This window comes from Mytilus galloprovincialis, chromosome 9 (genome assembly GCF_965363235.1).
Source record: "Mytilus galloprovincialis chromosome 9, xbMytGall1.hap1.1, whole genome shotgun sequence".
Taxonomy (NCBI): domain Eukaryota; kingdom Metazoa; phylum Mollusca; class Bivalvia; order Mytilida; family Mytilidae; genus Mytilus; species Mytilus galloprovincialis.
In genome coordinates this window covers 15889810-15917715 of record NC_134846.1, presented here as the reverse complement: position 1 = coordinate 15917715, position 27906 = coordinate 15889810, and the positions used below count along the sequence as shown (strand labels likewise).

Genomic DNA, 27906 nt, shown 5'->3' with positions numbered 1-27906 from the left:
TTAATTATGACATTATGAAAGAATGTAAATAATTTTTCAATCTAAAAATACTTTTTGTATATAATTTTTAAAATTCATTTCATTTACCTTTTTATAGCTTTCAGAACTAAAACTAAATAGAAAATGATTGAAATAGGAAGAAGCGAGAGAATAGTTGACATGTTATTATATGTCACTGTCAGACCATGCAGTCATGCTTTGTTGATTTTTATTACTTTCACCTGCAATCAACAGGTCATAAAACCCTCCAAGATGGATGGACGTCAAGTTGGTTACCTATTCCCTATTCCCGATTCGTTACCTATTCCCTATTCCCTATTCGTTACCTATTCCCTATTCCCTATTCGTTACCTATTCGTTACCTATTCCCTATTCCCTATTCGTTACCTATTCGTTACCTATTCCCTATTCCCTATTCGTTACCTATTCGTTACCTATTCCCTATTCCCTATTCGTTACCTATTCGTTACTTATTCCCTATTCCCTATCGTTACCTATTTGTTACTTATTCGATTTTTAATATCCTTCCCCCTTTTTAATTAATTATTATTCTTCTTCTTCCTCTTCTTCCTCTTCTTCTTCCGCCACTTTAAAAATGAACTTGTCCGCAGCATTTCTCCAAAACTACTTGTCAGATTTACTTAGGGTTTCATAAAATGTTAGACTAATATGTCTAGGTGAGCCATCAATCGTTCATTTGTGCATTGGGGTCTATTAAGGGGTTTTTTTGGGGGGGGGGGCAGAAAGAATGGAGGGGTTTACTATAGAACCCTATGGGATTTTATTTTCTAAAATTTTCAAATGAATATAACTTGAAAACTGTAAGTGATAGATACATGCAGTCTTCAGAAATGATTAAAGGACAATAAAACAAATCACATGAAATATAGGGGAGTCCCTGGGGGTCATCCCTACCCCCTTCAATTCGAGAATATGCTTTTTACTTGTAAACGGTCCAGATCCCCACCCCTAAACCATATATATTCTTGAATAGAACGATAAAACAAATCAAATGAAATTAAATGGAAGTCCCCGGGGGTCATCTCCACCCCGTTCAATTTTAGAATGTGCTATTATCTTGTAAACGGTCCAGATCCCCACCCCTAAACCATATATATTCTTGTAGGGGACAATAAAACTAATTAAATGAAATTAAATGGAAGTTCCTGGGGGTCACCCCCACCCCGTTCAATTTGAGAATGTACTATTATCTTGTAAATGGTCCAGATCCCCACCCCTAAACCATATATTTTCTTGTAGGGGACAATAAAACAAATGAAATGAAATAAAAGGAAAGTCCCTAGGGGGTCAGCCCACCACCTCTTGTTTGAAAACTTGTAAACGGTCAACATCCCCACCCCTAAACTATATATATTCTTGTAAGAGACAATAAAACTAATCAAATGAAATTAAATGGAAGTTCCTTGGGGTCACCCCCACCCCGTTCAATTTGAGAATGTACTATTATCTTGTAAATGGTCCAGATCCCCACCCCTAAACCATATATGTTCTTGTCGGGGACAATAAAACAAATAAAATGAGATAAAAGGGAAGTCCTGAGGGGGTCATCCCACCCCCTCTTGTTTGAAAACTTGTAAACGGTCAACATCCCCACCCCTAAACCATATATATTCTTGTAGGGGACAATAAAACAAATAAAATGAAATGTAGGTAAAGTCCCTTGGGGTCACCACCACCCCCTCCTGTTTGAATACTTGTAAATGGTGGAGATCCCCACCAGTAAGCCATATATATTCTTGTATGGGACAAAAAATCAAATCAAATGAACATGGGACCATATGAATTGCGAGTTATGGGAGCTTTGTTTGGGAGACTTCGTAACAGCATCCTGTTACAATTACTTCTTGTTGTTTATACTCTTATATCTGGTATTAGTTCTAAATTTGTTGAGGTAAAATGATCTTTTTATGACCTATTTATATGTGTTTGTGCTCAACCGATCCTTTTAATTTATGTTCGATACTCATTTGTTCCTTATTTGATTTTTATACGTTCTACCTTTTAACTGCTTTATGTCCGTATGTTTGAAGATGGATCTTGGTTCGAAGGGATGAAATCACCGTGTTAGCGCTTGCATAAAAAAAAAAGATGTGGTATAATTGCCAATGAGACAACAACCCACAATAGACCAAAATGACACAGAAACTATCAACTATAGGTCAATGTACGGCCTTCAACAATGAGCATAGCCCAAACCGTGTAGTCACCTATCAAAGGCCCAGATATGACAATTTCAAACAATTCAAACAACAAAACTAACGGCCGTATTTCATATACAAAAAAATAACGGAAAACAAATATGTAACACAAAAACAAACGATAACTACTTAATTTCAGGCTCTTGTCTAGGGACAGGCACATACTAACATAATGTGGTGGGGTTAAACATGTTAGCAGGGTGTACATCGTTTCGGAGCATGCTATTACCTTGTTTAATTCGTTCCATCACTCGCTTATAATTCGCTTATAATACATGTATCATACGTTGCACCTTTTAAAACATGATTTTCAATTGTTTTGTTGTCTCTGGTGGTAGATTTGGGTTCTTAGAGGTGATATAACTCTATAAGCGCATATGTACCCGTTCCAGCGCTCGGATAATACCCTGTTACTTATTCGTTCCTTATTCCCTTTTAATGCGCGGGGTAAGTATACGTTGCACCTTGAAATAAATCGTTTTTTAATTGTGTTCATGTCTCTGGTGGTAACAATGTGTTCTTAGAGAAGAAATGACCCTATTAGAGCGCATGTACCCGTTCCAGCGCTCGGTTAATACCTGTTACCTATTCGTTACCTATTCACCTATAATACGTTTGTTGTACGTTGCACCTTTTAGAAAAGGATTTTCACTTGTGTTCATGTCTCTGGTTGTAACAATGTGTAATTAGAGATGAAATGACCCTATTAGCATGCATGTACCCGTTCAAGCGCTCGGATAATACCTTGTTACTTATTCGTTCCTTATTCGCTTTTAATGCGCGGGGTAAGTATACGTTGCACCTTGAAATAAATCGTTTTTTAATTGTGTTCATGTCTCTGGTGGTAACAATGTGTTCTTAGAGAAAAAATGACCCTATTAGAGCGCATGTACCCGTTCCAGCGCTCGGTTAATACCCTGTTACCTATTCGTTACCTATTCGTTACCTATTCACTTATAATACGGTTGTTGTACGTTGCACCTTTTAGAAAAGGATTTTCACTTGTGTTCATGTCTCTGGTGGTAACAATGTGTAATTAGAGATGAAATGACCCTATTAGCATGCATGTACCCGTTCCAGCGCTCGGTTAATACCCTGTTACCTATTCGTTACCTATTCGTTACCTATTCACTTATAATACGTTTGTTGTACGTTGCACCTTTTAGAAAAGGATTTTCAATTGTGTCCATGTCTCTGGTGGAAGCAATGTCTTCTCAGAGATAAAATGACTCTATTAGCGTGCATGTACCCGTTCCAGCGCTCGGATAATACCCTGTTACTTATTTGTTCCTTATTCGCTTTTAATGCTCGGGGTAAGTATACGTTGCACCTTGAAATAAATCGTTTTTTAAATGTGTTCATGTCTCTGGAGGTAACAATATGTTCTTAGAGACGAAATGACCCTATTAGAACGCATGTACCCGTTCCAGCGCTCGGTTAATACCCTGTTATGTATTCGTTACCTATTCACTTATAATACGTTTGTTGTACGTTGCACCTTTTAGAAAAGGATTTTCAATTGTGTTCATGTCTCTGGTGGTAACAATGTGTTCTTAGAGATGAAATGACCCTATTAGCGCATATGTACCCGTTCCAGCGCTCGGCTTATACCTTGTTACCTATTTGTTACTTCTTATTTCAAGGTGCAACGCATAGCACGCGTATTTAAAGCGAATAAGGAACGAATAAGTAACAGGGTATTAGTCGAGCGCTGAAACGGGTACATATGTTCGATTAAGGTTATTTCACCTCTAAGAACCGACAGTTACCACCAGAGACACAAAAATATTTTTTTTTAAAGTGCAACGCATTACACACGTTTTAAAAGCTTATAAGAAACGAATAAGTAACAGGGTATCACTGAGCGATGAAATGGGTACATATGCGCTAATAGGGTTTTTTCAACTCAGATCAGAGAACACATAATTACCACCAGAGACGTGAAAGCAATAGATAATCGATTTATTTCAAGGTGCAACGTATACCACGCGTATTTAAAGCGAATAAGGAACGAATAAGTAACAGGGTATCAGTCGAGCGCTGAAACGGGTACATATGTTCTATTAGGGTTATGTCACCTCTAAAAACCGACAGTTACCACCAAAGACACAAACATATTTCTTTTTTTTAAGAGCAACGCATAACACACGTTTTATTTTTTAATTTAAATATATTTATTTATAGTGGATTGGGAAACAAGTTTTGCAACTTATATTTACCCCTTTCCACTTTTCGGGTGCGAGTGCTGCCTCTAAGAACACATTGTTACCACCAGAGACATGAACACAATTGAAAATCCTTTTCTAAAAGGTGCAACGTACAACAAACGTATTATAAGTGAATAGGTAACGAATAGGTAACAGGGTATTAACCGAGCGCTGGAACGGGTACATGCGCGCTAATAGTGTCATTTCATCTCTAAGAACACATTGTTACCACCAGAGACATGGACACAATTGAAAATCTTTTTCTAAAAGGTGCAACGTACAACAAACGTATTATAAGTGAATAGGTAACGAATAAGTAACAGGGTAAAAACCGAGCGCTGAAACGGGTACATGCACGCTAATAGGGTCATTTCATCTCTAATTACACATTGTTACCACCAGAGACATGAACACAAGTGGAAATCCTTTTCTAAAAGGTGCAACGTACAACAAATGTATTATAAGTGAATAGGTAACGAATAGGTAACGAATAGGTAACAGGGTATTAACCGAGCGCTGGAACGGGTACATGCGCTCTAATAGGGTCATTTCTTCTCTAAGAACACATTGTTACCACCAGAGACATGAACATAATTAAAAAACGATTTATTTCAAGGTGCAACGTATACTTACCCCACGCATTAAAAGGGAATAAGGAACGAATAAGTAACAGGGTATTATCCGAGCGCTAGAACGGGTACATATGCGCTTATAGAGTTATATCACCTCTAAGAACCCAAATCTACCACCAGAGACAACAAAACAATTGAAAATCATGTTTTAAAAGGTGCAACGTATGATACACGTATTATAAGCGAATTATAAGCGAGTGATGGAACGAATTAAACAAGGTAATAGCATGCTCCGAAACGATGTACACCCTGCTAACATGTTTAACCCCACCACATTATGTTAGTATGTGCCTGTCCCTAGACAAGAGCCTGAAATTAAGTAGTTATCGTTTGTTTTTGTGTTACATATTTGTTTTCCGTTATTTTTTTGTATATGAAATACGGCCGTTAGTTTTGTTGTTTGAATTGTTTGAAATTGTCATATCTGGGCCTTTTATAGGTGACTACACGGTTTGGGCTATGCTCATTGTTGAAGGCCGTACATTGACCTATAGTTGATAGTTTCTGTGTCATTTTGGTCTATTGTGGGTTGTTGTCTCATTGGCAATTATACCACATCTTTTTTTTTATGCCAGCGCTAACACGGTGATTTCATCCCTTCGAACCAAGATCCATCTTCAAACATACGGACATAAAGCAGTTAAAAGGTAGAACGTATAAAAATCAAATAAGGAACAAATGAGTATCGAACATAAATTAAAAGGATCGGTTGAGCACAAACACATATAAATAGGTCATAAAAAGATCATTTTACCTCAACAAATTTAGAACTAGTACCAGATATAAGAGTATAAACAACAAGAAGTAATTGTAACAGGATGCTGTTACGAAGTCTCCCAAACAAAGCTCCCATAACTCGCAATTCATATGGTCCCATGTTCATTTGATTTGATTTTTTATCCCATACAAGAATATATATGGCTTACTGGTGGGGATCTCCACCATTTACAAGTATTCAAACAGGAGGGGGTGGTGGTGACCCCAAGGGACTTTACCTACATTTCATTTTATTTGTTTTATTGTCCCCTACAAGAAAATATATGGTTTAGGGGTGGGGATGTTGACCGTTTACATGTTTTCATTTTATCTCATTTTATTTGTTTTATTGTCCCCGACAAGAACATATATGGTTTAGGGGTGGGGATCTGGACCATTTACAAGATAATAGTACATTCTCAAATTGAACGGGGTGGGGGTGACCCCAAGGAACTTCCATTTAATTTCATTTGATTAGTTTTATTGTCTCTTACAAGAATATATATAGTTTAGGGGTGGGGATGTTGACCGTTTACAAGTTTTCAAACAAGAGGGGGTGGGCTGACCCCCTAGGGACTTTCCTTTTATTTCATTTCATTTGTTTTATTGTCCCCTACAAGAAAATATATGGTTTAGGGGTGGGGATCTGGACCATTTACAAGATAATAGTACATTCTCAAATTGAACGGGGTGGGGGTGACCCCCAGGAACTTCCATTTAATTTCATTTAATTAGTTTTATTGTCCCCTACAAGAATATATATGGTTTAGGGGTGGGGATCTGGACCGTTTACAAGATAATAGCACATTCTAAAATTGAACGGGGTGGGGATGACCCCCGGGGACTTCCATTTAATTTCATTTGATTTGTTTTATCGTCCTATTCAAGAATATATATGGTTTAGGGGTGGGGATCTGGACCGTTTACAAGTAAAAAGCATATTCTCGAATTGAAGGGGGTAGGGATGACCCCCAGGGACTCCCCTATATTTCATGTGATTTGTTTTATTGTCCTTTAATCATTTCTGAAGACTGCATGTATCTATCACTTACAGTTTTCAAGCTATATTCATTTGAAAATTTTAGAAAATAAAATCCCATAGGGTTCTATAGTAAACCCCTCCATTCTTTCTGCCCCCCCCCCCCCAAAAAAAATACCCCTTAATAGACCCCAATGCACAAATGAACGATTGATGGCTCACCTAGACATATTAGTCTAACATTTTATGAAACCCTAAGTAAATCTGACAAGTAGTTTAGGAGAAATGCTGCGGACAAGTTCATTTTTAAAGTGGCGGAAGAAGAAGAGGAAGAAGAGGAAGAAGAAGAATAATAATTAATTAAAAAGGGGGAAGGATATTAAAAATCGAATAAGTAACAAATAGGTAACGATAGGGAATAGGGAATAAGTAACGAATAGGTAACGAATAGGGAATAGGGAATAGGTAACGAATAGGGAATAGGGAATAGGTAACGAATAGGTAACGAATAGGGAATAGGGAATAGGTAACGAATAGGTAACGAATAGGGAATAGGGAATAGGTAACGAATAGGTAACGAACAGGGAATAGGGAATAGGTAACGAATAGGTAACGAATAGGGAATAGGGAATAGGTAACGAATAGGGAATAGGGAATAGGTAACCAACTTGACGTCCATCCAAGATGGAAGTAATTACTTGGTGTTTTTTGGGAGGGAAATCTGTGTTTCACAGTGTGACACTGTGATACACCAGAATCAGTGTTGGGAGTAGAGATTGCATCCTTTTTGTGTGTACTGTATATTCTGGGGCCTGTAACTGTCTAGTCTGACGTGTGTACAAAGTTTAAAGGGGCACTAGCTACGAGATGTATAAAAAATTTAAAGTTTGATTTTTTTTTTTTTTTGTTCAATCAATAATGAAAGTGAAATCATTGGAAATAGTGAAATAAAAATTCGCTTTTTGCAGCCAAAAAGGTTCAATTTTGTCAAATTACGATAAGAAACATTGATAATTATTTATTCACTTGCAAGTGAATGAGTCGACCACTTTAAATCCGTATTCATGTGAACTTCAATTTAACCCCTAGCTAGAGATTGACATCGCATGCATTGTATGTGTACTGGTTATTTAAAGAAAAAGAATGTCAACAATGAAAGTAAAACTACGGTAAATCATTTGATTACCAATTCAATGCACATAAAATCATTCTTATACGGTTAAAAACAATGAGAAACATCTATTTTTAATCTATAAAATCAAATCAAACAGACCAAAATCCAATTGCACTGTTGGTTTAATTTATTCATATCTTTATTTATGTTTACATTGCTTATATGGTAATCTGAGGTCAAATCGATAGCTAATTAGATGGCGTCTGGACTGAAACCTATATACTATCAACCCCATGCTCTGTAAACTGTTTATTTTAGACTTTTGATAGTTTGGATAAATGTTTTACATTGTTATAAATCAAATATGAGAATTTGAGTCAAATCGGTGACAATGAATTTGACAGCTAGTGCCCCTTTAAGGTGATAAGGAATAGTTATATTCTTGGCGCATAGGCGGATTCAGGGGCCCGTCCCCCCCCCCTTTTTCGTAGGAAAAATTTGGTTGATTATATAAGGAATCACTGAAGCATGACTGGAGCGGGTCCTCCTTAGTTCAGTCAGTCTGCCCCCACTTATGAAAGGTTCTGGATCCGCCACTGACTTGGAATGTCAGTGTAAGATCACCCCATTCGTCGAATGGAATAACTTTTTTACATCCCAGCTGTTTTAGATTACATGAAAAACGAGTTGCTATTCATAAAATCTAGTTAGAACGCCCAGAACCATTATAATATACTTTGTATATTTAATTGTACTATATATTACACTTTATGACCCTCGAACAGGATGTTTAAATATGAAACCATGTCAACTCGCCCCACTCTTGTTTACCAAATTGCCCCATTTATAATAAAGGTTAAAATCCAATTGAAAAATCATAGATAGATAGAGATAATTGTAAGCAGCAAGAATGTTCAGTAAAGTAAGATCCACAAACACATCACCTTCACTAAAACACAATTTTGTCTTGAATCCATGTGTGTCCTTGTGTATTCACATAGACCAAGATAAGACTAGAGACACATGCTATTTTGAGCCTCTAGTTTTTAAGGCCTTAAGATTTTGAGCAGATTTAGTATATGTGAGACTACCATCTTGTTTGTGTCCGCATGTGTTGTTGAAATTGCAGATTTTTCAAATTTTTGGAACAGGGCCATTCGTGTCATTCTGACGCATCTAGTTTTAATTTGGTAACATCTTCTGATTTGAAGTTTCACATTGTGTGTACATTTGGCATGTTTGGTTACTTGCATTTAATATGTTTACTGGTCTGGTGTTCTTTCGTTTGTTTGTTCATTTGTCTCTCCAGCTTCAGGTTAAAGTTTTGATGATGTTGATTCGTCCAATTAACTTGAAACTTAGTACACATGTTCCCTATGATCGGATGACTCCCTGCCCGCAGTCTTGGTGACTTTTTTTTTAAAAAGGATCCTAATTTGCATGTGTCCTGTTTTGTTTTATCATAGAACCTACATCCTGGCAAACGTATGCAAAAAAGGATTGGTTCTAAGCAACATGAAGCTTTTCAAGTAACATATTAGCCACTTTGACATTTTGTTTTCATAACAATAACTTGATCATTATTAATATAAATTGAATAAATTTTAATTACAATGTCTGAGGCGGATTTAGAGTGTTTTTTCTGGGGGCCTGGGCCCCCCTTTTTTGGGGAAAAAATTGGTTGACTATATAAGGAATCACTATTACTGAAGCACTGGAGCGGGCTCCCTCTCAGGCTGTCAGTCGGCCCCCTTATGAAAATTTCTGGATTCACCACTGACAGTTGCTATATATATATATAATATTTCAAGAAAAACATCAAAAATATCTTGAAAATTAGTGTTTTCTTATTCAAAGAAATATATTCTCAAAACCGAATTGTGACATTTTGTACATGACTTTTTGTCCTGTGATTTTTATGTCCTACATTTGTTTTTATACCTTCTTTTTTTTGACACATTATTAGATCTATGAATGTAAAGTTGGTAAAGGATCGAGGCTGGTCGTGTTTTTTAAAACGCTGATAAAACGGACACGTAACTACAAATACATTTGCCTAATCTGCATCACACAGGTTAAGGACGTATGAATAAAATATACGTCTTTGTACAATATATAAAAAAGATGTGGAATACAAGGTTAGTTTATCACATTATTTTCAATGTGTGATGCTTATAACATCTCGTGTTAATCTTAGCTAGGGTATTCGGTTTATGCAGTCCCTTTTATTCGTAGCCATCAGAAAAGATGGTGCTCAGTTTTCTTCAAGAGCCTATTCTCTGTCATGTCGCAGTGGCTTTTTATTTTACTTATGCAACTGGAAAATATATAATAAAACTAAAAAAATATGAAAATGGAATTCTGAACCAGTAAAAAATCATTGAATAAACTGAAATAAAAATGTGTTTTCCTTAAAAATCACAGAAACAAAAAACAATAGCTTACGCAAATCTATGGAAATGTGCAGCTTAACAACTTTTTTTTTTTTTAAAGATTTCACTTTTTCTTTTACGTACAATTGCTGTTAACATGTTTCATTGTTTTATGGTCTGATTTTGTTCTCTTATGTACCTTAGCATCCTCTGTCGAAGGATGTTATTGTACATCGTATATTGTCATTGTTTGCTGTTAAATACTTGGTCTTATCCCATTTTCCGTTATGAGTATGGGGTGAGGATATAGCCTAGCCCAAACATCAAAGCAGGGACCGAGTAAATTATATACGCGGGATAGCTGTTTGGCCAAAAATTAAATAATATATATAAAATATACAAAATTGAAATAATTTATTATTAGGAAACACACATATATCATATGTCATAAGAGACAAAATCGTCTTAACACAACATAGCACTATTTGTTAGATTTACATTTCAGAGTAAATTTCACGGAAACATCTCATAGGCAAATCCGTCAGATGTGTCGGAGTATTCAGTAGGACTTCCAGGCTGAGGTCTTTGATACATACAATTCCAATTAAATGATTGTTCATAACTTGTAAATCCGAGAGACGGAGACTCCATGTTTTTCGCAATATGTGCTGTTGGTATACAAATGTGATTTGCTGAAACTGGCGACGATGAAGAAATAGGTGAAAACGATTCTGAAAATCCGGCAGATGTATATCCATTTACGGGAACATATGGAGTTTCTGGATTAACTGATACATCATACATGTCATGATGATGTTGGTGCTGGAAGTAGTTTTGAAAATAGTTTTCTTGAACACTTGCCACTGGTGACGACGTCTGATACGTGAATTGTTGAACTTCACACTCAAATGAAGATTCCTGTATTATAGCACTATTTGTGGAGTTGTCATTTGAAGGCACTTGTACGTTATCCGTCACGGCAACATAGTTTTGTGGAGCTTTATCCACCATGTCCAAGGTCTGTGATAACATCCATATATAGTTGTCTGCCATTCGGAGTGTCTCTATCTTTGAGAGTTTGTTTTCACCAGGATTGACGGGTAGTATGGATCGGAGACTCTCTAAAGCATCGTTAAGTCCGTGCATACGGTTACGTTCTCTGTCATTAGCTTTTGATCTGCGGGTTTTCTTCGACTTCTCTACAAGAGCTGGACTCCTATCAAGTCGACGAGACTTGTTGTAACGTTTCCTCTTTGGAAGATTTTCAGCTCCCGATAAATCAGGTTTAGGTAGTCCTTTTGTTTTAGTGTCTGGAGAAATATTTTTAAAGTCTATCTTTTCTACAAGAGATGCTGCGACGAAAACGTCGTAATTTTCAAATTCATTCTCCGACAAACTGCCAGGTCGTGATATAGACATCGATGATGAAACTGAATCAGCAGTACAAGGACTTCTAAAGCTGCTTGATGCTGGAGAGATTGAATAGCTGGCATCGAACTCGAACTTCATCGTGTCCATGGTGAATTTAAATTTGACTCAGTATATAAAGTGTAGCTATATATTTTCACTTTTAAAATAGATAAATAAAGAATGTGATTTCTCTTTAACCAAGCAGGTCTTTTAAATACATTTTGGGCTAAATTATTTCTTCGACATGTCTTCTCATACTTATGCATGAGTTGATCAATTACTCTGGAATCTTATTGACTGATCAAATCATAACTAACGATAATTTCGTGTGTTTATTCGAGCCATTGTTCTCAATTATCCAAACATATTGGAATTACTTGTGAAAACAGTCAGACACTGATTATTTCAAGTTATCGACCCATAAAAACACTGATTATTTAACAAAGTAATCAACCCATTGAAAATTATAATTAATACAAGAATTTTTCAAATTGTATTGAATGTTTTGGCATGTCAAGGCAGAATACGAAACTGAGTCATTAAAACAAGTATTCGTTATTTTAAGCTAAAGCACATTATCAGAGCTTTTTAAAGGTAAAAAACACACTGTTGAATATTTTAAAGTTGTCAGAAGATTTCATTGAATTTTTACAAATTTGAACCGTTTTTTAAAAGTTAGAGTACTATACCATAATAGTCTTATGGTTTTTTTTTTTTATTGTTTTAATTCTAAACGCGGAAAATTTTGTTCTTGTGTTTTATGATTTTCATCTCGATCAGCAATATGATCTATCTCATCATTAGAGACATATACATTTTGAAATACATTTATGTCTCTGTTATCCGATGATGCATCGCCAAGAATAGAGAATAAGCAAATAAGTCCGGATTCTAACGACGGAAATATTGAATTAAAATTTTAAAGAATTTACATCTAGAAATGACTTAAGAATTGTTTAAGTAAGCAAACGAAGACAATCCCCTTTCCCATTATATTTAAGACTCTAAATCTAGATTTCAAGGTGACAATCAGTACGTTTTTGGTTACGTTAAATTACGTTTCCAGTTGGTTGATGTCGATATCTGTGCTGAAATTATGAGTTGTCTCCACTTTATCAAATCTCGTCCTTAAACTTTTTGTTAACTCGAATAATTCAGCGCCCTCTATCCACTACTTTTCTCGAGGGCTTGAAGGCAGATTGATCATTGGTCGCGTCAGCCCTGTACAAATTGTACAGACCAATCAGAGTCTATCCCATGGCGAGTATGCGCAATGATCACTTCCGTAGTAAATACCGCTTGTTTGTCAACTAACTTTGAAATGTCCTTTTTCATTGATGGTTTTGAATTTGTTGGTTTGCCAAAATACTGATTAAGGCCTCTGGTATAGGAGTCTATAATGTCGTTGCACCCTTGTAGACTTCTTCCACATCTCTGAATGGAGGCTGAGGACATATTGCCATGCAGTGAATTCAATGCATCCTTTGCCCTCATGTTTAAAAACTCAAGTGCTTGGTCGGCTGGAACATTACATCCCTCAACTCCATGAATGTTTATGCATCTGTTGTGTCTTAGCTGATGTGCTAATTTTGGCGGTAAAAGTGCCATTAACTGCGCTTGTAAACGAAAGGCTAAAAGGCGATATTTGGTGTGATTATTCAGTGAAAATCTAAGAAAGTCAAACCTCCACATTCTCACTAGCCTGTCCCCATCGTTCTCCTTTGAAGAATCTTCTCTAATCCAGTCTTGGAGACCTTCTCTTAGCAGACAACAGGAATAATTGAATTTGTAATCTGGTTTTTCCTGCTGTTCCTCTGACTTGTTTAAAGTAGACTGTTGGTCTAAGTCTGTCTCTCTATCAGGTACACTCAAATATGTGAGATGTCTATATGGGCAGATGGCACGATGGTTTAGTCTACATTTTCCGTCCCTAAAAAATGTCTTTTGGCACCCTGGAAAGCCACATGGTACTCGATTCTCCTGATTAATTTTATTTCCAGGTCCTTTCTGCTTTAAAGATGGTGTCTCAGTTTGAAGGAATTTGGAAACTATACTTTTTGATAAATTTTCCATAAAAGTCTTCTTCTCTTCCTTTGTTTTAGTACTTAGGCTCTCTTCAATTTCATTCACTGAGTGCATATTTAGCACATTTAGAGCAGCAAGGATGACATATCCTTGTGTCACAAAACGCAGGAAGTCCCGACAACTATTTACAGCATCTTTTACCTGCAATACAATAATGGTACATATGAAAATCAAGAGAAAAAAAATCTAAATCCCATAAAAGTGCGATGTGCACAATACTAGTCCTTCGCTCATCAACTGGGGTCAAAGTTAGAAATATATATATAATTTTGAGATTAAGAACAGCAATAAAAGTGTTTTCTGGGCTGTGCATGTTCTAATTTTGTATCACAGATGGATTCCCTTAACCTTTATATCAAGTATACATGTAGTTCAATTCTTTAAATTTTTCATATTTTTTTCTCACAAAAAATGTTTATTTCTGTGCAAAAACAGTATAATTATGTTTGGTAATCCCAACTCTTGTTTTCAATGTGGCTTCAAACTTTCAGAACGATCAAAAGTGAACTCTAGTTTGATACTTTTAATTGTCAAATTTAAAGTTGGAAGTGCTGACATATGAAGTGTCTGTGATGTGTCCTTATCTATATACAAATACTAAAACATACCTCAGACTTAACACCTCTATGTTCAAAAAGGTTTCGTAACTGAAATAATGTTCCCTTTTCTGGTGAGGAAGTTCCTTTAAACAGCTGGTTGAATGTGTCCTACAGATAAAAATGTGAACAGTTAGTGGAATAAAAAGTATCTTTGAAAAGATTTATAACAATATAACTTTAATTAAATCAGAATGATGGAGGGTCCGGCACATTTTTTTTTTGGGTACCATTTATAAATTAATTTTCCAAAATGTATTGGTCAGGTGATATCAAATACTATTGAACAAGTTAAACAAGAAATGTACAACACTTTACAGGTACTCAGATGGTTAAAGTTTATATGGGAAAAAAACTGTTTATTTATACTTTGGTAGTCATATAAACAACATGACAATCTGTATCTATATAATGAAAAATAATAGTTCTGATATTTGAACAATGAAATACTTTGAATTGGATTGTTAAAATAAGTGCAAGTTGCTATAAGTTTAAATGCTTTTATAAAAATAAAACCTCAATACTAATTCACACCTGCAATGATATGACATGGGCATGCCAGTCTTCGCTTTTCCAAATAAAACCTTCTAGGCGATCTTCTTGTGAAATCCCATCAGCTCTGGCTCTCTGTGCTCCTTCTCCTCTTTCAACCGAGAGTCCATCCCCTCCCATCAAAAGTGGCATCATCTTATCGTGTGCTTTAGGTGTATACTGTTGTAGATGTTCTATAATTTCTATCATTTCTTCCGTTTTATTTTCATCTTTTTCCAAAATGCCAAGTGGTATCTGAAAAATATTATCATTGATTATCAATAAAAGTACACATAATAACAGCATGTGTTGAACTTTTTTTAATGTTTGTCCTGTTTAATACATGTGTTTAAATTAAATTTGAATTGATTGTAACCATTTAGCTTATTTATCTTTAAATCATCTTATATAACATGAATAATATTAAATATAACACGCATAAGCAGCAACAACTTTAATTTTCCCTGTTAAATATGGAAAATTCTAAGTAGTAGCTCAGTTTTCTAATGCTGATAAAATGAACATCTGTTCGAATTAAAATTGGTTTAAAGTACTTTACACTTGGAACTTACCACACAACTTTTTTTCCTGGATTCTTTTGAAAATTGATGTGGTATATGATAAATTACAAATTCCTTGCATTCTTTCAACTGTATTATGTTCTCAACAAGAACCCTTTGAATTAAAATGTTGTACTCCTGGTTCAGTTGAGTGAAGTCTTCTTTGCTGGGTAGGAAAGCTTCATTTGGTATAGTTAGTATATCAGCCTGAGGTACACAGTCCTCCAGGTCATCTGCCGAAACTCTGTCTTGAACAGCTAAAGCATGGACAAGATTATGCATTTTGTTAGATGTGTCTTCTGTTTTGTGTCTAGCTTTAGTCATCATGTTTAAGTTGTCCATAACGATTTGGAAGGAAGGTATTTCATCTGTTTCTGTCGCCATAATGGTGGTGTAAGGAGACTCTGTAAAGACTTCTGCTGATGTACGATCAGGTGTATCTAGATCTGTTAAAATCAAAATGTAAACAAATAAATTACTTTTATTTCATATCTAGACTCGTGGTTGAATCAATAAAAATAAATGACCTTTCAATTTTACTTTTTTTGTTATGATTGATAAATAAAAAAATAATTTCATTTACCATAATTTTATGACAACCAATTCATGCTCTTACCATACATACATGTACGGGTAAGGAAAAAAATATTCAGTAAGCATATACATGTATATCACAATTTACTTATAAATTGTTTGCCAGACACAAAACCAAAATAAAATCAACATACCATTAGATGAATGTGAAGTCCTAGGTGTCTCTGATAGGGGTGAAACTGGTACTGCTGTATACATGTATGTAGGTGATTCACTTTCGGGAGTTGAACATTCAAATGGTGACTCACAGAATAATTTGACTGGATTGGTACCTATAAAATAAATATGAACCATATAAATATATTTATGTACTGGTGTAAAATATATTGAAACATTTAAGTAGAATGAATAATTAATTACAAAGTCTCACAACTCTCAGTGGAAGGTATTTGTACTGATAATGTCAAAGCTAGCTAATTAATAGTTTAATGTCAAAATATAGCACTTTTACACTTTTTTCTGTTTATTCATATTACTGTACATGTGCAACCATGGATTTAGACTTGTCAAGAAATTCCAAACAGCAAAGTACATTTAACATTATATTCAATCTGCTTGCAATAATATATACATGTACATGTATTAATTACTAAGTTTTCAATCATGAAATATACATTATTGAAGTGAAATTACCTGTATGTCCTTTTGCTGGTGTTTCCAACACTGGCAATGTAGTATTACATGAAGTGAGTTCTTCCACTGATGACAATGCATAGTTATGTTCATCTGCAGAAAATAAAAATAAGTTGTTCATCTTGAGTCTTAAATATGAATCCATCAACATGCATTTCTTACTAAATTCAGAAATTATTAAGATGTTTTTATTATTGTGAAAATTGCAACAGGGTTATTATCACAATTATAATTCAAAGTTAAAAACCTCATTTTGGAATTTTTAATATGAATTAAATAGGATTTAAATTGTATCAATATCGCTAAATATTCTAAATTGATTAAATTGCAATAATAAATGCATGTAATATATTCTGATTTGACAGTACTCAAAAATAAGTTTAAATCATCAAAGAATATTAATATCAGAGTGCTGCTCTGTGCCATTTTTTCTCTTGTGATGAGTTAAAATGTACATCTCATTGGCAATCATACCACATCTACCTTTTTATATACATAAATGAATTTCTATTAAATAAATAGTGCATTTCAACTAATTATATAAAGTTCAAGAATTTAAAGAAGTTTTAATTACCTAAATGAGCACTTTCTCTTAATTTCTTGGTGTAATGACTGGCTACTCTATTAGCCCAATTCCGAACCGGCTGGTCAAAGTTTTGGCATATCTTGTCTACATGTCTGATGGATGATTTGTATGAGCTGCTCAAACCTGCACGGTTAAATGTAGTGTAAACCTGAAAAACAAAACATATAAAATATTCAAATTGAAACAATTCAACGATAGCATTACAAATACTGATTGATAGAAACTCATTTTACTTTACATATACATGTATATTACATGTATATATACAAGTTTCTCTTTTAAAAAACTTTGAAGTTTGAATTTGCTTATTGTTGAAGCTCATAGGGTAACTTATATCATGACATATATAGTTTTTAACTTCTATGACATTTGGTCTTGTGGAGAAGCTGTCTCATTAGCAACCATACCACAACTTTTTAATTAATCAACATGTTCCTTTTGAAAATATTTTTTTGTTTGACAAACCTCAGCCAGATCTGTTAAACACAAACGTTAGCTGTTCAACACTTTCTACATTGCAGATTGTATATTTTTTGTACATGCATGATATATGCTACCATGAAAAGATATAGTTACCTTGGTGCGAATGTGACCTCTGAACATCAGAATACTATTAATAGCTTGTATTGCACCCATCTGTGAGTTTCTGTTGAAAAGCAATATGGCTATGCTGGAAACAATTCTTGGTATATGTTTATTCTTATTTCCAGCAATCAACAACATCAACTCTGTTACCAATGGACATGTTTGTTTCAGTTCATCGTAAGCTTTCTTCCATGAAAATTTCTCTAGATTCTTTGTTCTTAACACGCTATCCTTTGCTTGACATATTTGTTGCAGCTCCTGGCTCATCTTTTTTTTGGTTATTTGAAAAATGTCCTTCTTTAAATCCTCAATCTGGAGTAAATGGTTAATTGCTGTTTTGTACTGCTTCAGCACAATTGCTCTGCAAGCCAGTTTACTTGAACCTTTCAATGTAGTTTGTCTTGAACTTCCTTTAAATCCCAGATGTACCTGTGAAGACAATATACAATGTACCAACATGAGAACAAACAAGGGAGTAATTTGCATGTACATTTGTACCTGCACAGGGACAAATCCAGAAGCTTGATGAATTTGGGGCACCTGACCATGAAGCCAAAATTATATGTTTCTTTAAATATACAAATGTATATATGCAAGTGTTAGTGGTAATAAATAATAAAATGGAAAAGAGATACATACATTCCAACATTAATCAAGTAAAAATAAATATTGTTGGTTATGATAAAAAAAAGTTGAATGAAGACACATAAAAGATTTCATAAATTAATACAAACAGTCTTGACCCGTAACAATTTATATTTATATATAAAAATATATTTTCTTAATTAAAAAACAGATTTAGATGGTTATTATTTTCCTGGTCAAAAGATTTAACATTTTATAATTTTTTGATTTTTTCAAATTTAAAAACAATAAAATAATCATACTATTCCTATTAACATACATTTGTACATGCAGTTTACATTAAAGGATCAAAGAGACATATTACACATACATGTAGGTGTCAATATTTAAACACTCACAGATAAGTTGACAAAATCACAGATAAAGAAGATGGGATTAATTAACAGTTGGTTAAAGAAGACAATTCCAGCTGTGATTAGTTTCATGTCCAGTTGACAAATGGATAAAATGATTCAGTAGCAATATAATTATGTTACAAAATTGTCTCACTAAACAAATCCTTGAGTATACATATATATATTTCTCAGTCTGTATCATTATGTCTATATTACATACATGTGCCAACAAAATTTATCACTGTATTAAACTTAAAAAGTACACATTTTATAACACATTAACTTTAATACCATATAGAATTATTATAAATGACTAACCTTCACTTTTGGACCTGGACTGACAGGAGATTTTGTAGTAGATTTAGGGGTCTGACGAGGAGTTTTGTTGAAATTTAATTTCTTCCTTCTTGCTTTTGGAGTTTGACATGATGCTGGCAATGGTTTCTTTCCATGAGGTGTGTATCCCGACTTCACTGGAGTCAAACATTCCCTCGATCTTTTCTTGGTCGGAGATCGTTTTTCCTCTGCAAGTGGGCATGGCGTATAAACTACAGTTGTGTTTTCTGGATTCAGCGATGAAAATTTTGTAGATGCTACACTTTTCAAAGAGTCTGTCAAAGTAGAAAGTTTCCTCTGACTCCTATATATACCCTGTATAACATTATAGCACTTACTGCAAACAAAACAGTCTTGTTCAAAATCACTAAAATCATGCAGTTCAACACCACCGTAAACTGACTTTAAAGTTTCTAATATATTGATCTCACCGTGAATTTTATGAATATTCCTTCTACATTCCTTTGATAAATTTTTCGGATCAAACACGTGTGTACAATGAAAACACGTCTCTTGCTCCATTGTACATGTTTACAAACAATTTTAACTCCTCCTCTATTTCGCGCCATATGTCAAAATATATTGATCCCATGATGCAGCTCGTTTTTTAAATTTCCGGTTGACGCATTTTTATCGTGGATGCATTCAGGCGTTAATGGAGTGATCGAAGTGATCGTAATATAACGACTGGATTATTCGGGTTAACTTTTTGTTTGTTTACAAATTTCAGATTTCTCATATTATTTGGTAAGATGAATTGTATTTAGATTTTTACACTTAACACTCTATGGAATATGATGGGCATAATTATCACAAATACTAACAGCTAATACATGTATCTTGTCAGTCAAAATAATAATGACGTCTGGAATTTTCTAAATTATTGATCATTATTTATTTTTTTTGACGCCTTTATAGTATACATCGACAGGAAGGAGACTGAGTCCAAGCAAAAATTTAATAAAGCCTTCCTAGACGTCATAATTAATTGGACTAGTATCTTGGTATCCAGTACTGCTGCAACTTACAAAGGTTAAAAAGGATAAACATGTTAAGGTTCATGTGGACCCTATGGTTAAAATGGCCGTATTTTCACCTCAAAATTTTCTCTGAGTACAGGCACACCTGTACATCTGGAAAAGTTTTAAGGCATAGCATGCCCTAGATAAATAGAATTCAAATGCATTGTATGATTTAGAAAATTCATAACTTAACTGGATTTTGCCGTACACTTTTTTTCGTCTCTGCAGAAGATGATTAAATTAACAAACAGTTGAGTTTACCTTGAAATGGTCCACTCAGGTACACAGTTTAAATAACCAATTATTGTCAGGTATCTATTGTCCATCTAATGTCCATGTCAATTAAAAATGCTCACTTTAATTTTTACCTGTGGGGAAGTTATCAAACCTGTTTCCCAACTTAGTTTATTTTGGCACCTTCTGGAGGAATGAAAAAAAGTGCACGGCAAAATCCTGGTAAGTTTTTATTTTTCTAAAACATAAAACATACTTAAAATTCATTTATCTAGGGCATGCTATGCCTTAAATGTTTTACAGATGCACAGGTTTGTCTGTACTCAGAGTAAATTTTGAGGTGAAAATACGGCCATTTTAGCCATAGGGTCCACATGAACCTTAAGGTTTATGTACCCTTCTGTAGCCATTTTTGTACGAATTTTTCAAACCTCAATAATTTGTATCAAAACTAAAGATACAATAAATAATAGAGATAGGCCATTTAGTACATGTTCCAAGGGGAAACTTGATGCAAAGCATTATTTTTTACTGTTTCATTGCATTTGATAGAAAAAGAGGACTTTGTGGCAAATAAATCAAGATTTTTATAGAAAATCCACAGCCTTTAATACAGAGATTTTTGTTATAAAATTTGAAACATAAACTACTCACTTGATTTTCTATGATGTGCTAGTGTTTATTTTTTACAAAAAGTTCTAAGTAACCTGTAAATTCCAAAACACCTCATGCTGAGTCACTAAAGTCGAGCACACCCTAAAAGGTGTACTTGATTTTGGCCATATTTATACTTGCTTAACCAATAACTACATTTATAAACTTGTTTTAAGGAAATCAATGCTAGCACTGCATGCAATAATCCTATATCTATCAGTCATCAAATTGCCAAATTATATGAGAGTACAAGGATAAAGGCTGTGGATTTTCTATAAAAATCTTGATTTATTTGCCACAAAGTCCTCTTTTTCTATTAAATGCAATGGAACAGTAAAAAATAATGCTTTGCATCAAGTTTCCCCTTGGAATATGTACAAAATGGCCTATCTCTATTATTCATAATATCTGTAGTTTTGATACAATTGAAGTTTGAAAAGTTCGTACAAAAATGGCTACAGAAGGGTACATTAACTTTAAGATTTATATATAATTATATATCCATAACAAACGGATTTTACATACCAAAAACTACTCTGAGTACAGAATTACCCGTGAAGTTGGGAAAGTTTTAATGCCTGGCATCAACTAGATACATTAAAGTTAAATGCATTTTGTGTTTCAGAAAGATAAAATCTCTTTAGGATTTTGATCTTGATGGGCATTTTTTCGGTAGGTCTTTTCACCACCTAACACCACTGCACACTGCTGAACACCACCGAACACATTAAAATACCATCTAACACACCTAAATATTTTGTTTTCACCTTATTTGATTTACCTTCTAAATGAGGATAACTATGTTTATTAATGTAAATACACAAATTAATAATAAAGGATAACCAGATAACAAGAGAACCAACAAGAACAGTATTGCCGGGCTGAAAATGTCATCTGTAACAGTACACTTTCAAGTCTTTAACATTTTTTTTAAATATAATTTTTGTGATAATTTCACATTAAATCAAATGTTTTAATTATTTGAACAATTTATTTCTATTGAATTAATTGCAAGTAAAGATCATAAGATAATTAATTATACAACACAACGAAATACTTCAGTCAGGGTTACTACTTAAACAAGTTTAGTTCAAGTTAATTTTATTTACTTGAACAAGTAAAAAAAAATATACACATATAAGTAAATTTGTAGGATACTTATACAAGTGAATTTTATTTACTTGTATAGGTAAAAAAGGCATCCTTTCTTCTTTTCTTGAATTCTTAAGATTGCTTTGCTCTAATAGAATTTTAACTTGTGTACCCTTTGCAGATGTCTTTACTTATCATTTAAGTTTAATTTCATGGACAATGAAAATCCCATTTGTCTGTTATCTTCATAACACTGCTTATTTTCAAGCCCCAAAGAAGCAATTTTTGAAGGCCTTGTGCAAATATACAAAATCTTTGCTCAATCAGTTTCTTTGATGAATTAATGAGATGAAACATTGATCTTTAATGAAAAAATTTGAGCAAACCTGGGAAAAATCATTAAAGGCATGATTTTACATCTCAAAACTTGACGATTTTTGTGGGATTGAAAGAAAATTTTACCTATACAAGTAAATTTTTGAGAAAATTAAGGGGAGATCATTCAAACATTATTTACTTACTTATATGTGTATATTTTTTTTTACTTGTTCAAGTAAATAAAATTAACTTGTTTTAGTAGTACCCCTGACTGTACTTGTAACAATGTAAATCCGGATTTTTTTTTTATTATGATTCTCATCAATTATTAACATACAAAGGCATGTGAAAAACATGAGAATATGATTAAATTTTACGTAATTTAAATGATTAGATTGTTTTATGTTTATTGTGTGATATTATTGTTTTTCTTTATGGTTAATGTTATATTCTAATTCGTCACCTCAAACGTATATAAAGTATTTATAAAATAAAAACAAACACTTGTTTCATAGGAATAGCTCGCCAGCATGTGCAGCTTACTGTGAAAATTTTATTAAAAAAAGAAAATTTGAGTCCTGATGTCATCAGATACCGGATCACCGTTGCGTAGTACACAACAGTCTACAAAATAGAAAATCAAAATGAGAAATCATATATACATATACACATATATTATAGGTATTCATGATCAACCAAACAATGCCATACTGGTAGTATAAATATCTATCTATTCTATCTATCTATGCGTAAAAACATTTCATAAATACAAGCATACAACTCCTGGTGGGGGAGGGGGTTTTACCTAAAACTAAACTGCACTTTTCTGAACGGTATACGAGCGTCAAATGACAATATATCTTAACTTACTTTAACAAGAAAACTATTCGCGCCTAAAAAATCCTGTGCTACAATGTATTTACATATCAAATATCATACAATATACATTGTATTTACGCAATGCGACAAATATTGACCAATCCGAAATATCATATATATTTTAAAACATAAACCTGTTTATCTAATATAAAAAATACATAATAGAAACACGTGCATGCTCTACTTTGATATATAAATTTGTTTTGGGGTGTTTGGTGGTATGCGGTTGTGTTCGGTGGTGGAAAGACTGGCCCGCATTTTTTTTCCTTCAGGCAATAGGTGTGAAAATTAACTAAGTTGTGGTACAACTTTGAGATGCACCCTCAGGTAAAAACCGGTTTGTATTGTTTTGATTCTCCTTAATTGACTTTGGACAAGAGATACATTTTTGTACCTTCACAACTGTAGGTGAGTTAAAGAATTTATCTGAGTCAGTGAGTGGACAGTATCAAAGTAATTCAGGTGTTTGTTTATTTTTACACCTTTTGCAGAAAGGAATAAAATTATTAAAATGCTCATCAAAAACCATGAAAGATTTTATCTTTCTTAAACACAAAATGCATTTAACTTTTATATATCTAGTGGATGCTAGGCCTGAAAACTTTCCAAACAGCACAGGTAAGTCTGTACACAGAGTAGTTTTTGAGGTGCAAATACCGCCATATTTGTCCATATGTTATGATGATTGAACCTAGTCCAAATAATTATGATGTTTGGCAAGGCTATTTGAATTTTTTTAGTCAAGCCCTGGTCTCAGTGACTCATTTATTACTGAGTCACTGAGACCAGGGCTGGACTTAACTTAAGGAAGCAAGTTAACTCGTACCACTTAAAGTCAACTCTTACCAACGCAAAGTTGTTCCATTCAGAACTTTTACCATTACAACATTGTTTTTTCGGGGGGAAAGGGGGGTGTCGGACCTTTATCTGTACTCTGGGATCCGGGAATTCTCTTTCAAATTTTTGGATGTCAAAATATAAATTTCTTAAAATTGGGACCTCAGGATTTCCTGTTTTTAAGCCCTGATTTATGTTTTTAAGCCCAGATTTCGGGATTAGGACTGACCCCCCTCAGTGATTCCTAACATTACTAATTATATCTGACTAGTTGACTCAACTAGGAAAATCATTGCCAATGCTTCAATAAACATGATAAATGTACAGGCACAGTATTGCGTAGTACATGAATAAGGACACATTCAAGTTTCAAAAAAATATTGTGGTCAAGCAGATGGCCAAAAAATGTTCTGAATCCAGCAGAAATCCCCCTTTCCCAACTAGTATTACCTTATTAGTTTTAAAGAATTTTTGTTTTAGTTAATAGCATAAAAGATCATAAAAACCCTTAAAAAATCTTTGCGGTTTTGTGTAAAAAAAATCTGTCTCAGTCAAAAACAACATTCTCTCCATAAAGTTCAATGGTTACTCCCTTATACATGTTATAAAGAAAAGCATATTTATCTTTGCATTCTCATTTATGTCATGTATATATATGTTGTTTGATTTTACAGCACATGTTGATTCTGCTGCAAGCCCAGTCTCAATGACAACAGAAATAACTACATATATATTTGACCTTGACATTCTAATATAAACTTGAGGATTAGGAGGATTAGGTATATAGGATTTTTAAGTCTGTCACAGTAAATTTCGCAATATGAATGAAGAACATTGTGGGATCAGAGAGAAACTGTTACCAAAAGTAACTCACAACTCTAATATGTCTGAGGAAGGGGCTGGTCAGAGTTCTGATATGTCTACAGAAGGGGCTGGTCAGAGTTCTGATATGTCTACACAAGGGGCTGGTCAGAGTTCTGATTTGTCTACAGAAGGGGCTGGTCAGAGTTCTGATATGTCTACAGAAGGGGCTGGTCCGAGTTCTGATGTTCGAGTCCAAGTCGTATCAGACACTGGTAAACTACATAAATATTTGTATAAATTTAAAGGGATAAAACCTTATAGATGTGGTGTTTGTAATAAAGAATTTGATGATCAAGCTTCTGTTGAAAGACATATCAGCAGCCATACAATTAAAAGTGCCAAACGATTTTTATGCACGGAATGTGGAGCAGAGTTTGACAAGAAAATGTTGCTAGAACAACATAAACTACATGCAGACATTAAACAGTACAAATGTAAGAGTGAATGGTGTAAGAGATCTTTTCATACAAAACATGGATTATTGATACACGAGAGAACATGTCGGGGTAGACCTTTTCACTGTAGCATTTGTGAAAACAGTTACCTTAGTAGCATCATGTTGAAAAGGCACATGGCTAACTCACATGATGAACCACTTTATAAATGTGGACTCTGCAGAAAAGTATTTACTCAGCATAAATTTCTACGGAAACATATGAAAGAACATGCCGACGGTGAACATGGTGCAGGAACTGGCAAAGTATACAATTGTGACGCATGCCAAAAAGAATACAGCGAAAAAAGTAAATTACAGGCGCTCTCTGTGGATATTGATAACAAGTATTTGAAAATTTATTTTTGTACCGATTGTATGTCAAAGGAGGCGCTCAGCCAGGTATACGCCAATACGCCCGAGCGTACGCATGAAGTGATCCAAATAGATTAAAGTATCTGTTTACAAGCAATTGTAATGTTGACTTGTCTTTGTTGACTCGTAATTCGAGATAAAAGTGACATAATTTACTTTTAAATCAAATGGTATCAATAAAATATTCATTCATTTTCTGTCAAACTTTGAATGTCATGTATAATTGTAGTATGATGTTTAATCATTTAAGAGCCAGTCTGCCATGCATAAAACCATGCAAAATCTCAAATTTCGTCCAAATTGGTAGTTATAACTGGGCAACATTATATATATTTCCAAAATCTTTGGGTATTTAGGAGTTAAGATAACAATTTTTTTTTGTAAATTCACACTATTTTTCATTTAACAGCCTTATTTGCGTATTTGTGAATTATTAAAAAAAAAATGCAAAAAAAATCACCATATTTAGGTACTTTTTAAAGGTCTGGATAATTGATATATCTCTTAAATATAGCATTATCTTGTTATATTTTGCAAAGAACATTATAAAAAAAAAAAGAAAAAATGCATTTTGACATTTTTTTTACCTTTTGGCAGGTTTCGTGCTACCAGAGAGGTTCGTGCAACAGATGTATTAGATAACTTGCATGTAGTACATGTACTCAGTAGGTGTTTTCTCTCAAGATCATATTTATTTTTTTCAACTTTTAGGATTTTTTTAAAGGTGCATATCAGTTCTATTCTAAGACAAGTAAAAAAATTTAGCCTGGCAAATATTGGGAAATTCGTAAAAAAATGCTCCCAAATATCTATAAAATGCACTAATTGTAATAGTTTTTGCACCTTAATATTTTAACTAAAACTGATCAAAGTAGACTTATATTCCGGACAATAACTTTAGTTTAAGTGTATAGATCTTTATGATTTTTTTTCAGAAGGTTCAATACCACAAAAGGAAGGTTTGGATCGATTTTGGGGATGATGGTCCCAACCGTTTAGGATTTAAGGGCCCAGAAGGGGCCCAAAACAAGCATTTTATAGTTTAAGGATAATAACTTGTGTATAAGTATTTCAATTGCTCTGATATTGTATTCAGGGGTGTGGAAATCCTATGCCCGACTCGCCCGACTCGTACATTTGAACAACCGGACAAGTAATTATTTTTGTCTGGGTTGCCCGTGGACAAGTAAAATAATATAAAAGACAAAGTTCAAATCCAACAGAAATATAGAACTAATTTCAACATGTTCAAAATGTATAAAGATGTTAAATTTATGTAAAAGAAACCAATGGTTCATGACGATAAATATTACATAATACCAAAAATAGATAGACTAACAAAATAAATAACTAGTATCTCAATTGTTTGTAAAACAATTGAAAGGTCTTTCCTGTAAAAGTGATGTTTTCGTAATGTACTTTGTACGACCTTTCGTTTGATATACGACAAGCATACCTTCTGAAACTTTTCCCTTTTAACACTTAATGACCTCATCCGCCTACATTTTTGAGATTGGAATTATGATATATGTAACATAGAGTAGATGACCTTCATTTGATATGCGACAACGCCATGTTCTAGAAAGTTTGATTTTTGCACTTAATAACCCTATCCAACTAATTTTTGGAGGTCGGGAATTTGATATTTCAAATGTACACATTTGATATACAACAACCTTATCTTAAAAGAAAATTAATTTTTTGCACTCAATGACCCCATCCAACCCATTTCTGGGAGACGTCAATTTGAAATTTGAAAAGTACGCTTTATGTTCTTTCATTTGATATGCGACAACCTTACCATATGAGAAATTTGAATTTTTGCACTGAATGACCCCACCGTGCCCACTGGAATGAAAAGGGGGTTTACAATTTTCATTTTTGAGTAGAGCTCCTTAATACCTTCAATTTGATATATCAAATGACCCCATTTTGCAAAGTGCCAAAAATGACGCAATATTAATTTTATAAATAGAACTTATGCAACTTACAAAGTCAATGCAAAACATGAAAATTTCAAATT

General features: G+C 33.9%; 3 protein-coding genes across 4 annotated transcripts in view; 1 reads left to right on the top strand and 2 right to left on the bottom strand.

The window, feature by feature from the left end:
- The window catches only part of LOC143044509 (zinc finger Y-chromosomal protein 1-like), a 42179-nt gene extending 16099 nt beyond the window's left edge, over window positions 1-26080 (top strand). The window contains exons 1-2 of one of the 2 annotated variants that reach the window (XM_076216561.1): window positions 19877-19922; window positions 24886-26080. In XM_076216561.1, coding sequence (XP_076072676.1) covers window positions 25032-25961 — 930 coding nt within the window. In that variant the 5' untranslated portion in view covers window positions 19877-19922; window positions 24886-25031 and the 3' untranslated portion in view covers window positions 25962-26080. Of the gene's footprint in view, window positions 1-19876; window positions 19923-24885 lie in introns of those variants that run through there. The other variant, XM_076216562.1, reaches the window with a different exon arrangement.
- On the bottom strand, window positions 10707-11925 carry LOC143046653 (uncharacterized). The gene has a single exon (XM_076219775.1). The coding sequence runs from the start codon at window positions 11795-11797 to the stop codon at window positions 10793-10795; it is 1005 nt and encodes a 334-aa protein (XP_076075890.1). The 5' UTR covers window positions 11798-11925; the 3' UTR covers window positions 10707-10792.
- LOC143046501 (uncharacterized) lies at window positions 12905-19736 on the bottom strand. The gene is made up of 9 exons (XM_076219658.1): window positions 19158-19736; window positions 17851-18288; window positions 17263-17422; window positions 16689-16781; window positions 16190-16327; window positions 15474-15907; window positions 14905-15156; window positions 14383-14481; window positions 12905-13915 (listed from the first exon to the last, which is right to left on the bottom strand). Exons 1-9 carry the CDS (start codon window positions 19695-19697, stop codon window positions 12905-12907), a joined length of 3165 nt encoding a protein of 1054 aa, XP_076075773.1. The 5' UTR covers window positions 19698-19736.
- Window positions 26081-27906: the final 1826 nt, after the last annotated feature.

Coding starts and splice junctions, on each gene's coding strand:
- LOC143046653 (XM_076219775.1), bottom strand. CDS start 11,797: ATGGACACGATGAAGTTCGAGTTCGATGCCAGCTATTCAATCTCTCCA.
- LOC143046501 (XM_076219658.1), bottom strand. CDS start 19,697: ATGGAGCAAGAGACGTGTTTTCATTGTACACACGTGTTTGATCCGAAA. Junction 16,782..17,262: donor AAGAGAAAGTGCTCATTTAG/GTAATTAAAACT, acceptor TATTTTCTGCAG/ATGAACATAACTATGCATTG. Junction 15,157..15,473: donor CCAGGAAAAAAAGTTGTGTG/GTAAGTTCCAAG, acceptor AATATTTTTCAG/ATACCACTTGGCATTTTGGA.